The sequence below is a fragment of the Balaenoptera physalus genome, assembly GCF_965194825.1.
Source record: "Balaenoptera physalus genome assembly, chromosome: 4".
NCBI classification, from domain to species: Eukaryota; Metazoa; Chordata; class Mammalia; order Artiodactyla; family Balaenopteridae; genus Balaenoptera; species Balaenoptera physalus.
In genome coordinates this window covers 58,372,636-58,388,263 of record NC_138891.1, presented here as the reverse complement: position 1 = coordinate 58,388,263, position 15,628 = coordinate 58,372,636, and the positions used below count along the sequence as shown (strand labels likewise).

At 38.9% G+C, this 15,628-nt stretch overlaps 1 protein-coding gene and 1 long non-coding RNA gene across 3 annotated transcripts in view; both read right to left on the bottom strand.

The window, feature by feature from the left end:
• Positions 1 to 15,628, bottom strand: part of LOC309659391 — a 437,716-nt gene that overhangs the window by 18,008 nt on the left and 404,080 nt on the right. The gene's annotated exons all lie outside the window — the stretch shown is intronic.
• The window catches only part of KCNMB2 (potassium calcium-activated channel subfamily M regulatory beta subunit 2), a 49,003-nt gene continuing 33,385 nt past the window's right edge, over positions 11 to 15,628 (bottom strand). Inside the window, exon 4 of the mRNA XM_082459056.1 lies at positions 11 to 13,111. Within this exon, the coding sequence (XP_082315182.1) occupies positions 12,827 to 13,111 (285 nt within the window). The 3' untranslated portion in view covers positions 11 to 12,826. The remainder of the gene's footprint in view (positions 13,112 to 15,628) is intronic.

Here is a 15,628-nt window from a genome sequence, read left to right as displayed (position 1 = left end):
GACCGGGGCGGGACGGCCTCGGAACGACGCCCCGAGTGGCGGTTGTTTCCGTGTAGTATTTTCTCATGTGTCGAGTTGACCTCATAGAACTGGAAATATTTAGTATCCAAGTAGGAAACATGTGCTATCAAGGCACCAGGGAAGTTCCCCAAACTTCAGAGTATAGGCCAGTTTTGGTTGTGACTGTTTAGCACTTGTAAATTGGTTAAAGAGCATTGACCTGAACCGGTGACTATCCTTGGGTGTCCTTGTCTCTTCCCTACCGCTGTTTAACTCAGTGATATCTATTCCTTTTATTCATTAATCTGTGTATTCCCTCTGCAATATTTTTTGGGGCAGGGACTTTGTCTTAGTCACTGTTGTATTTTAAGCGCTTCAAATAATGCCTGATACGTAGGAGTGCTCATTTCATAGTCTTATTACTTTATTCAGAAAATACTAAGTGAGCCCCTACTATTAATGCATTTTGAATACACACCTCCTTTCTCTTCTTTTTCGTATTTCTTTTTCTAGCTCTAACTCCCATTTTCTTTCCTTTTTTTTGGCATAAAAAGAAAAGTTTTATGAAAGACAACTTAGTTCAACTCAATTTTACAAACACTGAGTGCTCACTTTGTGCTAGGCATAGAATTTTTTTTTTAATAATAAATTTTATTTATTTATTTATGGCTGCGTTGGGTCTTCGTTGCTGCGTGTGGGCTTTCTCTAGTTGCAGTGGGTGGGGGCTACTCTTTGTTGCAGTGCGCGGGCTTCTCATCGCAGTGGCTTCTTTCGTTGTGGAGCACGGGCTCTAGGCGTGCAGGCTTCAGTAGTTGTGGCTCACGGGCTCTAGAGTGCAGGCTCAGTAGTTTTGGCGCACGGGGTTTGTTGCTCTGCGGCATGTGGGATCTTCCTGGACCAGGGATTGAACCTGTGTCCCCTGCATTGACAGGTGGAGGGAAGTCCTAGGCATAGAATTTGACAAGACTTCCCTTCAAGACACTGCTTGATAGAAAAGAAAGACCCATAAAAATGTAATAAAAAATAGTCAAAAGGAATATGGCAAATGCCATGATAGGAATATGCTTTGGAGCTAGGAGAATATCTTATAGCCACTATGGAAAACATTATGGAGTTTCCTCAAAAAATTAAAAATAGAACTACCATATAACCCGGCAATCCCACTTCTGGGTATATATCCAAAGCAAATGAAATCAGGATCTCCAAGAGATATCTGCATTCCCATGTTCACTGCAGCATTATTCACAACAGCCAAGATATGGAAACAGCCTAAGTGTCTGGCTACAGTTAAATGGATAAAGAAGATGTGAGATATATGTACAGATGTGACGTATGATATTATGTCTTAATCATTGTTGTATTTCAGATACTTCAAGCATTCCTCCTTTTAAAACTTAGACCTTTAGGCTAGCAGAGCAGAAGTCTGCTGGGGATGGGAGGTCATGGGGATGAGAAGCAAAAATTTGCTAGTGGATGATTAGGGATAATAGTGAGTGGTGCTACTCCCATTTCTATTCCTCAATTCCTAGGCCCATGAATCCTGACTCTAGATCCATTATATATATATATATATATATTAAAAAATATATATATATAAAATGGAATATCATTCAGCCATGAGAAAGAAGGAAATCCTGCCATTTTGACAACATGGATGGACCCTGAGGGCATCATGCTAAGTGTTATAAGTCGGAGAAAGACAAATATTGTATGACATCACTTATATGTGAAATCTAGAATATCTGAACTCACAGAAACAGAGAGTAGAATGGTAATTTCCAGGGACTGGGATGTGGGGGAAATGGGGAAATGTTGGTCAAAGGGTACAGACTTCCAGTTATAAGATGAAAAAGTTCTGGGAGTCTAATGTCCAACATGTTGACTATTGTTAACAATACTGTATTATATACTTGACAGTTGCTAATGCTAAGAAAGTAGACTGTAGATATTCTCACCATACACAGACACAAAATGGTAATTATGTGAGGTGACGAAGGTGTTAACTAACTCTATTGTTGGTAATTATTTTGCAGTATATATATGCATCAAATCATCATGTTATATACTTCCCTACTCCCCTACTGGTATTTTCTGAACCTCCAAATAAACTTCTGGCTCTTTGTCTCAGAGTCAGCTTTTGGGTGAACCCAGGGCAGAGACAGGGTATGAACCCAGGCATTTGGTCTCCAGAGTCCATGCTTTTACCAATCCCTCTGCTGACAGTAGGAGGAAGGCTAGGCAGAGAGCAGGGGCAAAGGCACAGAGGCTTGAGAAAGTTTGGTGTGTTTGAAGAAATAGTTCAATATGGCTAGAACAGGACGGCTTGGGGAGTGGGATGTGGGTAGGGGAAGATGAGGCTGGAAATGGAACGTGGGATGAATTCATGAAACACTTGTAGGTCAAGTTACGGTATTTGAGCTTCATCACAAAGGCAATGGGAAGTCATTTCACAGTTCTACTCAGGGTGGGATATGATCAGAAATCCATTTGTAAAAGTTCCTTCTGGTGTAGAGAAGGTGGGGTGGCGGCAGTGGAGAGATTGGAGGTAGGAAGACTGATTCTGAGGCTACAGCTACTAGGAGAGTGACAGTGTGGATAGAAAAGAAGGGGCTGACCTCACAGATGCTTAAGGCATAGGGTCAGTGCAACATGGTGACAGTGTGGTTGGATCATGCACCAAGGAGAGCGAGAGGTTCAGCGTGAATGGCAGGGAGGGTGGAGGTACATGTGAGCAAAAGTGTTTGTGTGGGTTTAGAAAGAGGGCCATTTCCACTGGACATATTGAGTTGTGAATGCCTGAAGACTCCCCAGGTGGAGATATCCAGAGGCAAATAAAGATAGAGCTTTGAGACTTAGGAAAGAGCCCACAGCTAAATGTGCAAATTTTGGAATATCAATTGATATTTGTAGGTCTTAAAGCCATTGGCATGGATGGAATTCCTTGGGAAAAGGGAAGAAAAGCTGTGCAAAGTATATGAAATGTTTTCAAGCACATAATTTCATTTGATCTTCTTAATAACCATCTGAGGTGAGGAGGAAAGGTATTATTTTCACCATCACCTTGTAAGGGAGAAAATCAAGACACGGAGAGAGGCTAGGGGGCTTGTTTCTTAGCTGGAAAGAGGAAGGGCTGAGGCAAGGAGTAGGTCCACTGGCTCCATGTCCAGTGCTTCTCTCATCACACCACATTGTTCCTCCCAAAATACATTTGCATGCCTCTACCAAGTGATACAGGGCCTCTCCACAAGTGTTCTTTTTAAAAGAAGGTATCATATCTTCTTCATGTCATATGTCTCTCTTATATTATAGAAATCTGACATATGTCAAATCATGATGTATAATGTTCTTTTCTGTATTTTTTTTACTGGTTTACTGATACTTGGACAGATGTTTAACATAGCAATTGGACACAGGCATAGATGACACCAAATCCCATTTGTCAAGGCAGTGCTTGCTTTGCAGGTGAATTCTCAGAGGCTCTGCTACTGCCTGGTCATTTCTCTCGATCCTTTCATTTCTGCATCACCTGTCACTATGGTCATCTCCCTTTTCATTATTTTTGACCATGTGCTAAGCATCCAACCTAACTCTGTAAAATTAAGTTGTAGGCAGTAATAATTCACATTTATTCACTGGACATCTTCAATGCCTACAGCGAATCTTCCTGAGGTTTTTGTCTCCCTCCTTTTATGCTCTGGGGAGAGCACCCCCCAAACAGTACTGCAAGTTATGCCAGGAAAGGACCCTGCCACAGAACAACCTCTTAATACAGGGGGCACAACCGTTTTTGGCCAGATTTTTAAAAAACCCTCTTCCCTCTCTTATTGGCCAGGGAGATGACACTGACATTTGGAAATGTTGCAAATGTGACAGATTGTGACATATTTTATTACACGATTTGTGGTATATTTTACCTGTTTGGGAGAAAACCCTGACAACGTGACATACGTATAAATGAGTCAAGCCCTTGTAATATCCCTGGGGCAGCTGCAGCCAGAACTTGGTTGAACAGACTGAAGGAGCAGCTCGTGGACACAGAGAGCAGCAGGGGGCTTGTCATGTTCTGCTGTAGTTGGCAATTTGCTTTCCCACCTCTTTAAGCATGTGGTAAGTGATGGGGGAAAAATGATCCCAGATGATGGCAGGACACCCTCTGTGTTGTGTGTTTTTCAGCTCTCTGCTGTTTTAACTAATTTCCAGTCAGTTATGCTGATGTCTGGTTATATTAGTGGTTTTATTTTAGGCAGAAAAACATCACCTTTTCTCTGAACACCGGTTAGCTATTCTGGCTTAATTGCGATAGAAATCAGGTTATAACTTATTTGTGAGAAGAAACAGTTTCTGGAACTTCTGTCCTCTACCTTCTCCCCACTTTCTTCCCTTTAAAATTTCTAGAACAGAGCCACTACATGATAATGACTCAGTTAGGAAGCAGATGAGCCCTGCCTGGTAAAAAACTTGAATAAGCTATTTCTTCCAGAAGGGCGAGTGTGTATGTTTGTGTGTAGACATCTTAAGCACTGTGGTCCTTTCCTGACACACCAGATCTCCTGAGTACACACATTATTTTTTTTGAGGGCCCAAAGTGTTCCCCTTATAACCATCCTTTTTTTGGGGGTGGGGTGGAGAATAAAAATGTTTCCAGTGTGATGCTATTTAGCCACATATTAGGTCATTTTCTTCTTACTCTTTCCAGTTTGCTGGAAATTGGAGATAGAAAGTAAGGGATAAACATTTTCGTTTTCTGAGTTGATAGTTCATGTTTATGTCCTTAGTCTCAAGTTAAAGTAAGTGCCTGGTGATCCTTTGTGTAAAAATGTCAATATACTTGGATAAGGTGTGTGGTTAATCAGAGTCAGTTTCTCCATTCTTTTCTAGCAAGAAACAGGAATTGGATTGAGTGCTGGCATTCCTTGAATGTAGCCTTGGTCTTAGTGCCTCTGGTTTAAGTGTATACATTCACTTTTTCCTCCTCCTCTGAGTCTCTCCCTGCACCCCTTGTTTCCTTTATGGGTGGCTCTCTGGAGCCCTTAAACTCAGATGCTTGCTCAGTCAGCCTCTTATGCCTCCATTTTAAAAAAGTTTTCTGGAATTTCACACACTGCCTAGATGAGGTTCTATATGAGGACTGAATCCCTTTTCTTACCACTTGGGGGGAGTGAACAGAATCTTCTTCAGAGGTTTCTCCTCCAAAGAAACTAGGGAGCATGTGATATAATATCTCAAATCAATCTCTTGACTCCCCATCTACATTCCTCTGTTGACAGGAATGCTTTCAAATGTCCCAGGAACTGACCTTAGTTATGAGGTTTCATTTGGAAGTGCTGAGGCTGGGGCCAGTCCTCGGAAAAATTGTAGGAGGGATGAAGCTTGTCTTAATCTTTATTACCCAACTTCCATCCATTTTTCGATTCTTTGCCTCAAAACTTCCAGTTCCTGGTCGTAAAAATGATAATGGTCTCTGCCTTTTACTATTATTATTATTTTTAAAAAAGTTTATTTATTTATGTATTTAGTTTTGGCTGCGTTGGGTCTTCCTTGCTGTGCGCGGGCCTTCTCTAAGTTGCAGAGAGCAGGGGCTACTCTTCACTGCGGTACATGGACTTTTCATTGCAGTGGCTTCTCTTGTTGCGGAGTACGGGCTCTAGGCATGTGGGCTTCAGTAGTTGTGGCACGTGGGCTCAGTAGTTGTGGCTCGCGGGCTCTAGAGCGCAGGCTCAGTAGTTGTGGTGCACGGGCTTAGTTGCTCCGTGGCATGTGGGATCTTCCCAGAACCAGGGCTCGAACCCATGTCCCCTGCATTGGCAGGCAGATTCTTAACCACTGCGCCACCAGGGAAGTCCCCTGCCTTTTATTATTAATCATCATAAAACAATTGCTGTCATTTCATGAGTGTTTATTATGTGCTAGACATTTTGATAAGCATTTTATATATTATCTCATTTAATCTTATGGTTTGGGTGTTACTATTCCTGTGTTCCAGATGAAGAAACTGATGCACGGTAAGTTAAATACATTTTTCCGAATCTCACAGCTAGTGAGTAGTGGAACCAGGATTCAAACTCAGGTCTGAATGTTCCCAAAGCCTGTGTACTAATCATTTATTTAGACCTTCCCCCTCTTTGGCATTATTCCATTCTGTAAATTTAAGACTCCAGTTGTCTCTTATCAGAATTTACCTTTTATGTTCTTCTATAGCTCCTCTCTTACGTTTCTGGGGTGATGGATGGTTATAGGGTACTTTAGTGTGATGAGGAATTATTGGCTGAGAAAGCCAGCATTGCTCAGGGACATCTGCACTTTTACTGTCAGGTCACAAGAATCTACACTAAAAGGTACTGATCTCTCCTGGTGGCTTTTCAGGTATTTTGTTCTTTGAGAAGATCTTCAAGCCAAAATACAGAGAAATCTGCTTAACTTGCCTACTTTTTATTAGTAATTCAATTATTTGTTTATTCATTTGAGTAACATTTATTGAGCCCTCCTATATGCCAGGAATTGTATTGTACTAGGGGCTGAGAATATACACACATAATAAAATGAAGATGAATAAAATAAATCCATGTCTTCAAGAAACTTGTAAGACTACTAGAGAAACAAACCACGACTATCATGTGGTGTGATAAGTGTTTTTATAGAAGGGTGCAATGGGATGTTATTGAAGCACAGAAGATAGGCATCTACTCTGGACCGGAATCATCTGGTGCAGACAAAGTTTGAGCTAAATCTTGAAGAATGAGTATGAGTTAGCCAGATGAATAGAAGAGAGATCAGAGAAAGGAGTCTCAGGCAGAGGAGACAGTAAATGCAAAAGCCCAGAAGTGTGAAAGAATTTAGAACGTTAAGGATGACCACTGATTAATTAGATGGCTGAAGCATAAGAGGTGTGGGGATGACAGTGGGAAAGAGACTTGAAGGGCCATTTCACTCCATGATCCAAGTCATTTGCAGCAGCAAACTGTTACTAGGTCTTGGGATGTAAATTTTCCTAAATAAAGGCAGAACATCAGCCTGGTCTACATCTATTGCTGAATGAAAGCGTCTTCCTTTTAGCAGGCCTTGATGCCTACCAATGTCAGGGGTGCGTTGGGTTTGATTTCCTACTTTACACGAAATAGAAGTGGAAATGGGGAGAATGACCATGTGAAGGTAGTTTGTAGTTTGCCCAGTGGCTGCTGTTCAGGGACCACAAACTACACTGATATCAGAGGTAAAGTAAACTGCTGGCTTTACCTGGTCTTCCAAAGGGCCCCTTTGTTCCAGTCTCAATGGGTTTTTTGAATTTAGTGGTAAATGCTGGCAGTTTCTGAGGCTACTCGGCTATTAAAATACTTCATTCTTAGAAGCGGAGACAGTTGCTGATTTCCACTGTTGGATGATTTGGACATGTGACTTCTCACACACACCAAGTAGAATCTTCTAAATAGTCTTGGATGTTTGCTGGGATAACTTGAGTGTTGTTAATATTCAAGGGTTATTTATTCAGCCAGATAGTGTGACATTTTCAAAGAAATTGAGAGTTGGAAGGCCTCTTTGTTGGTGTTAGCAACAAACCAGTTTGTTTTGCGTGGCCTCGACTGGCTGAGCTGGACCTGGCTCCTGGGATTTCCATTGACAGTTGTCCAAGCTATATTTAGGGCACTCTCTTTTTCTAGAAAAGCTGAAATTTCCCAGCTGATTATGACTTTCTAGAGATGGACCTAAGTGTAGTATTTGCACCAAATTCTGTATCTGTCACAACTGTTGCAAAGGAAGGAATATATTTTACAGGTAGTATGAGTCCCCAGTCACTGTTTTCTTCTCAGCATTGCTAGATGTCAGCTACAGCAGCTGAATGCTTTTGGTTAGAGACAGATACTGTTAATTGTTCTGAAATGATACTTCTGTCATGCTCAAGGATGGCACCAGGACAGTCTGTTTGTTTGCTCACCATGGGAAGAAGCTAAGTGTCAGGGTTTGCAGCTGCCTTACAAACTGCTGGATTTTTAGTGCAGCAAATAAAAGAGCAGAGCTTTGATGATTCTCTAACTGGAGGAGCCTGACGAGTTTGGACAGACCTAAGTTGAGGGTAATATATGGATGTCTAGATGTTGAAGTCACCATAGTGTTGCAGATGGTGAGTGATGCTTCCTGTTGCTGTCCCTGTGACCAGCTCTCTCACTGCATGGTCTAAGAAGGAACCGTTTTCTTAAATGTTATGATGTGTGAAAAACCTAAGGGGTAGGGAGAACCTACCCATTCATCTCTTCACATGCTCCTTAAATGAATTTACTCCAAAACAAGCAATAAATGGGACAATAGAATCTGTGCTAGTCTAAATAGGTATTTATTAACCTCGAAGGAGAAGGCCCTTAAGAAAAACACAGAGAAATTCTCTAGTAACTGATGAATAACAATAGTTGCTTAAATTAGATTTTCTAATTCCAAATCCTTTCCCCATATATTATCACTACCCTCCCTTCTTTTAAATTCGTTTCTGTTTCCTATCAATTCTTTCCTCTTAGCATGGTGTCAGTTGACCCTAAGGGAACCTCTCTGACTGAAACCAAAATATTCCTGCATCTCTCATTGAGTGAAAACCAGAATTTAAAAAATTTTATGAGATGACTAGAGGATTCATAGAAAAATTGCAAGGTAAAATTTGAGTGCCATTTCTTTTTGCTCCTTTACTCTCTCAGTAACACTAGTTTTTCCTTCCCATATATGTGGCACTTTTTCTCCAACCCAAAGCTGTGTTGGCAGAAGAATCTGGTATGAGTTTGTCCAAGTTGCCTATAGTGGGCATCTGTTGTTTTTGCTTGCCCAGCACCCCTTCCTCTCTTATTTCACACACATGTGTTTACATCTGGGGAATTATTTGACCCCCACCTGGTGGGCCTGCAGATAATGTGCCCTGCTCTCCGTCATTACGGGGATGGGCCCAGTAGTGTACAAGTGATACAAAGAGAACTGGCATTTTTGAGGACTGATATGAATGCTGGGTTTTTCTCCTGTTTTGATTATAGACACAAGGGATTTCGTGAACATGTAATGGCTGGGGATCATCTTTGCTGGTGTATGGAGTTTAAACAAGAGAAGAAATAGAGCTAAGAGAAAGAGGGGTGGAGAGAGAGAGAGAGACACCAAGGAGGGGGAGGAGAGATTTTTATGAAGAGATATTGTGACTTCTACCTACGAAAACTTCTGGTACTGCTAATTGTGCTAATAGATAGTGGGATTGGGGAGAGAACCTTGAAGCTTTCTCCATAGCCTGATCTCATACTATGTTGGTAACAAGTCATATTACAGTTTGCAAGGGCTTGGGGATTAAATTTGTTTTAGAAGAACTTGGCTGAAGGACAGGTCTGGAAGCCCTAATTAAGTGATTATATTGTTTGAGAGAACAACTTCTCTTCCTACCTAAATGAAACATTTGCTCATAAAATCACTACAAGAATGCACAGAATGACATTTCCTTCCAGTTCCTTGGCATTGCACTGGAGAATGGTACCTTAGCCAAGACGAACCCATGGCACAATTGTAGCAACATTTTGTTAGGAAAACATCTATGCTCCTAAGTAATCTGGTTACTTAGTCAGACAACTTAGTTTGTTGTCATAAAGTTGAATAAGGACATAATGTAAAATTTCAGATAGTGTTACTTTCCAGAAGGCCAAATCATACTTGAGAGGTGGTGCAAGAATAAAATTCACATGGGCATTAAAAGGTTTAGCTAACTTATCAATTTAATTCATTCATGAATGTTTAGGTTCTAACGATTATATTATTAACCTTTTAAAGTTGATGTCATTTATGCTACCTTTATAAATTTTCATTTATGTCATAATTCTGGCTGAATGAGTTATTTTCTATGGTCTTATATTCTAAACAAATGGAAGTTGCTCTTTCCCTACCCTCCCTCCATTTTTAAATAAAATAACACTAGTAGAATAAGTTAGTGACAAGAGTATTGATCTGGTTTTGTGTGGATTTAGTGAGTAGATATAGGGAGGCAGATTTCAAATTGTTATCAGGAAAATTTTTAGCATTGTTTTATTAACTGGTAACCTGTCTCACTTCTGGTAGGATTCAAGTAGTAACTGTCCCTATGGCTAGATGGTCCCTGCTAAGGATTAGAAGGGATTTATGCATTGGTGTGAATTTTGGGCAAAATGATGTTTTAAGCTATTCTAGCTCCAAAAGACCATATACTACTAGTGGTTATACTAATACTATTAATATGACTTATACATTTTACTATTAATAGTAATAATTGCCACTTGGTAGGCATCTATTATATGCTATATACAGTGCTAGGCATTTTACTTAATACCTCCCAGTTAAGCCTCATACCAACCCTCTGTAGATATTATCCGCATTGATGTGGATTAAAGACCTAGCTGTTCTCTATTTTTTCGTATGTATTATCTCAACCCTTCCAGTAGATTACAAATTCATTCTTAAGAGAGAAGTCAGTGGTATACTTTGTATTATTCCTTATGGTTCCTGCAAATGTGAAAGGGTGGAACAGATTCAGCTTAAAAATTGTCTGCTCAGTCCTGCTTCCCTTCCAGACCTCATTAGAGTTATCTGAAAGACCCCAAAGCCCTGTAAATGGTTACCACAATGGGAAAGCACAAGCTGGGTACTTTCTCAGCTCTCTGTCATCTTAGTGTCTGTGTAACCTTGGGGGAGCTACTTAAAATCTCTGAGCTTCAACATTCTCATCTGTAGGATAGGATAATAGTAGTGCTCCCTCTAATAGGATTGTTATAAAGATTAAGTTAGTTAACACATGCAAAGCATTTAAAACATTACTAGCCCCAGTTCTTTCTCCTTTAATAATGAGTATTTAATTGCATATACATTTAAATTACTTTAAGGGGCTGTTGCTTTATTGGAATTCAAGAAGGCACTAATTAACTTCTTTTTGGTGTCATTATTTTGAGATTTCTACAATCTTATCTGATATATCAGTTGGGAATCTTTAATTAAAAATCCAGAGGAAAATAAAAAGTAACTCGTATAATAATACTTGCATGTGTTTCACCCTTGGATCACTTGAAGGAAGCCCAAGGAACATTAAAGGTTGTAAATTTTTAGCTCTGTAGTCACAAAGATTTCTCTGTCATCTTCAGAATTATGTTTTTAAGGTGGAGTAAGAATTGAGTTTTCCATCATATTTTCCAAGTATTCATAATATTGTGTGTATGTGTTTGGGTGTTAAAAAGGGAACTTTCTTTATAATCTCTTTAAGTAAGCTTAAAAATAGTGAATCATAGGTTTTTGGCCTGCCATGGGCTTGCCGGCTTAGAATGCAAGAGGTATTCAAATCTTGCTGATATAATGGATTTTTTTTAAAGTTTTAATTACACATTTGAAGTCCTGATTATACCCTATGGATTTATTTGTTTATGAAAAGTCAAACTATGTATTACAATATTGCAGAATACTTTCTACTACATCAGATTAGTTTCACCATTCATTCCACAAATATGATTTGTAAAATTCTGCAATACCTAGAAAACCTTGATACTACATTATTAAAGGGTACTTAACTAGATGAGAAAGATAGATGTTTGTCTTCTTCTTCTGATATTGATGTTAAATAAAAGACAGAATGTTTTTGTTTAAAACCAATTCCTCATTCCCCCACCCCTGCCCCCACCCCAAACACAAGAAGTGAATGTCAGTGTGAACAAAGGCTTCCTTTAAATCTGTTATTCAGTTCAAGTGTGTGTCAGGAAAAAAAAGTGTGTATAAAATCTAACAACAAAAAAGGTAACTGTAAATAGAAAAGTAAAACATGTAGAGGAGACAAATATTCTGTGCATATAGCTCTAAAATCCCATCGGGGAATACTTGTCAGAAAGAGAGACTACATACTCATTAATTTAAACATAAATTCCCAAAAGCAATATTCCAACATGTTAATTTGCCATGATAAATTTACCCATTGAAGTCAGTCCACCAGTCTTGACCAGCAAGTAGGATCTTAATTTTACCATCTAACAGTTCAATTGAAATGGAATAAAGATTTTAACACAAATATCTTAGTAACATAGACTTTCCCAGATTGTAACGGAGCATCTATTCAACATTGTCAGTTCACAGGTAATGAAACTCCTTGTAAATGTTATCTCCTCACACAGTAGCAGGGTCTTACATGGAAAAGGGCTCTGTTCACTTTCTATTTAAAGCACAGGAAGAGATTATAGAATTGGTTAAGGAAAACAGCTTATTTTTTGGAAATCAGTTAAAAAATCTAAAGTTATGAGTATAAAGTAATAAAAGAAAAATAGCTGGCTGGGTTTCCCCCCTTCTCTACAGTGATATGGTAGAAATACAAGGAAAATGCATAAAGTCCTAAAGGAAATCTGGTACCTTCACTTGCTACAGGGCTCAGTTTAGAGTAAGGAAAAAAAATATTTTTGGCTGTAGCTTTAGTAAACAATGAATGATGAAAAATATTGCAGAAATATCTTCAAGAGATCTGACAACTCTGAGCACAGACCTTATCACATTGATATTGTCTATATTCCTCCACGAAGCTTGGCAAATGAATAACTGAGCCCAATTTTGGCGGAAGGAGAGAAGGAAGTACTAGTTCCAGCATTGAACCAAGATTATGAATAAAACCCAACCAACAAAAAACAGTTATTTCTTCTCCTGAATAATAAAGACATCATGTTTGCATATAGAACAGCTTTTGCGTTATTGCTCTACGTATAAGAATATATTAAGGAACTCATAACAGACTGCACATTACAAACTTAAGGTTCTTTGGTGAAGAATGAAAGAAAACAGTATTTGAGCTTTAAAGAAAATGATCTCATCCACTTTGCTTTTATCTATTGATCTGTTGAATCCTCTCACAGAGCAGGGAGAGGTACTGTGTGAGTTTCACCATGGCAACGATAGCCACGCCCCCAGCCATCATACACGTTGGCCAAAAGAGTGAATGGAACAGCACGTTGGAACTGTAGAGTTTGGTTAGGATGACACTCTTCTGGTTTCCTTCCGGGTCAGAATAGCAGGAGAAGTGTTGGTACTTTCTGAAGTTTTCCATGACAACATTCACCAGGGACATGGATTCTTCAAAATTTTTTCCACACTTAGGTATATAGGAGCACTGTGGAAAATGAGATAAACTGTCACCAGAAGATACTCTGTGTGTGTGTGTATGTGTGTGTGTGTGGTACTAGGAGGAGTATTGAGGCCAACTTAATAATCTGTGAAATAACCATGATGGTTTTTCTTTTCATATTCAAACTAGTGCCTCTAGAAACCCTAAGAACTCACACACTGATTAAAACAATGTTTTTAGGTGTCCAACCAAGATGTACTTTGATAGCTCACTCATATAGGTTAAATATTGATTAAAATTAGGTGACTCCAAAAAACAATTGGATAACTCCAGTGGATTCCTTTTCCCACAGCTAAGCATGGTGAGTGTTCATTATTCTCCACTGAACATACTTTTCCGTGGAATCAGAGTGTCAACCTTTCTGTCTTGTATCTGTCCACAGCTGTTTATGTAATATCAAAAGCTGCCAGTTATCTCAGGGAACTCTTACTCTTATCTTTTCAGCTTGGCTTCATTTTTTTCAGCCAAATCACCTTGGTCACCTTGCTACTAGTCAAGAAGACAGCTATACCCCTGGTGAGCTGCTAAAAAAGAATCTCAGAAAGTGTAGGGATATTGAATAAAGAGCTGTGATAAATGGTTCATGCCCAGTTAGTGTTGACAAGGTAACTTTTTCCATAAAGCAAGGAAACATAAAGCAGAATCAATTCAGTTTACTCTTAAACCAGCACTCATCTGAGAATTTACAATAACTTTTCTTTGATTTTTTCACCTGCTATCTTTCTTGCTATGTCTCTTCTATATGCCTCTCCTTTTTTTTCCTACACACTTACATCCTCTGATTTCTTTCTTTGTATCTCTCTTTTCCTTCCCTGCCCTGCCCTGCCCGCCAGCCCTCACCTCTCTATGATATTTTCCCCTCTATTCCCTCTTCCTGTTCTCCTTTCTCCTTCTCTTCTCCCTCCCTCTTCTCTGGATAGAGATGGAATTAAAGAACTTTGTAGTTTTTCTTTTTATTACTTATTGGATATGTCTTTGCATATATTTTCCTAATTTATAGAGCAGTCTTTGAGGAGATGAAATCTCTGTGAACCTCTTCCTTGGTCTGTATATGAACAGTGACAAAACTGATATAACAATGCATTTAACTTTTTAACAAGTTAGGAAGAAAGTGATTTAAGTCACTTCTCTGGGAGATGTGTGGGCCCTTGGTTAAGTCTTTGCCCTCTTTATGGTAAGGTGCCTCCCAATAGGAAAAAAATTCCTATCCTTTGTTATACACATTATCAAATGGTTAATTGATTTACCTGAATTAAAATGGTTTGTGACAAGATCACTGCTAATCTCGTGTTTTAATGTGAATTAGAGAACTATGCCCCCTCATCGAAACAGTATTATTCTCTGTTGAAAAATTGTCATAATACACTGATTTTATGAAAAAACCCCCACATATTTTACTGCTATTACCAGTTTATAAGTTGTGATTTAAATATTGACATCTATGAGTTTTACAATGTCACTGGTACCCCTAGGATTGTACAGTACACAACTCACGCAACTGTATGTAGAGATACAGATGAGGTGGGCTGTTGGTGAACTTTGAGCTATACTGATGGGAGCTTAGGGGTAGTCCCTGGAATTCCAGAACCAATTTAGATTTGTATATTTCACAGGAAGAAAATATAAAAGAAATGGAATGAGTTTTGCTAATGGAGTATGTTTGAATGACTCTTTCCCCTGACTTTATTAGTGGGTATACTGGCACTTGCTTTTTTTCACTGTGCTGTAATCACTGGATTATTTGTTTATAAACAGCAGGAAGATCCTTCAGTTAGTTAAGAATGGAGGATGAGCATGCTGACATTTATCATAAACAAGGCTTAATATTCTCATACAAGGGCTGGTTGACACCCTCATATTTAATCAGCTAAGAATAAATGTGAGTACACTCATAAATGTGGTTAGTGCCGAGAGCTGGTACTAGCACAACATTAAGGGTCTGAAAGTATCTCCAAGAAAGCAGAATTTCTCAGTGAGTTATAACTTAGTATGAAAATTGGTCTATGACTGCCATGATACATTTTCTACTGGTTGGATGCTGGATTGAAAGAGTTTAAAGCAGTAAGGGGATACCTTTATATTTTTCCTTCTTCAGCACTGCTCAGATCATGTCTATAATTTTTTTTAATGCTTTGATTCAAAAAACATTAAAAAAATTTAAAGATAAGTCATTTGTGGTTGTATTAAAAAAGAGCCAATTTAGCGTATGAATGCATCAGGGTTCTTTATATTTTGGTGCCAAGAAAGTTTATAGTAGTAGTTTTAGTGGCTAACAGTACTAAGTTATTGAAATGGTCTCAATAAAAATGGAATTCCATTAAAAATGGAGTTTTTTCTTTTCTTATGCTCTTGTGAATTGATTTGGCTTTTAAATTTTTTTTGGAGAAACATTTATCAGCCAGTGACAATAATTTTGTCACTATATAAGATTCTTCCAAATACAATGCGATATACATTACTTTTGAGACCATCTAGCAAGGTTGTAATACGGGAGCTGCTTTA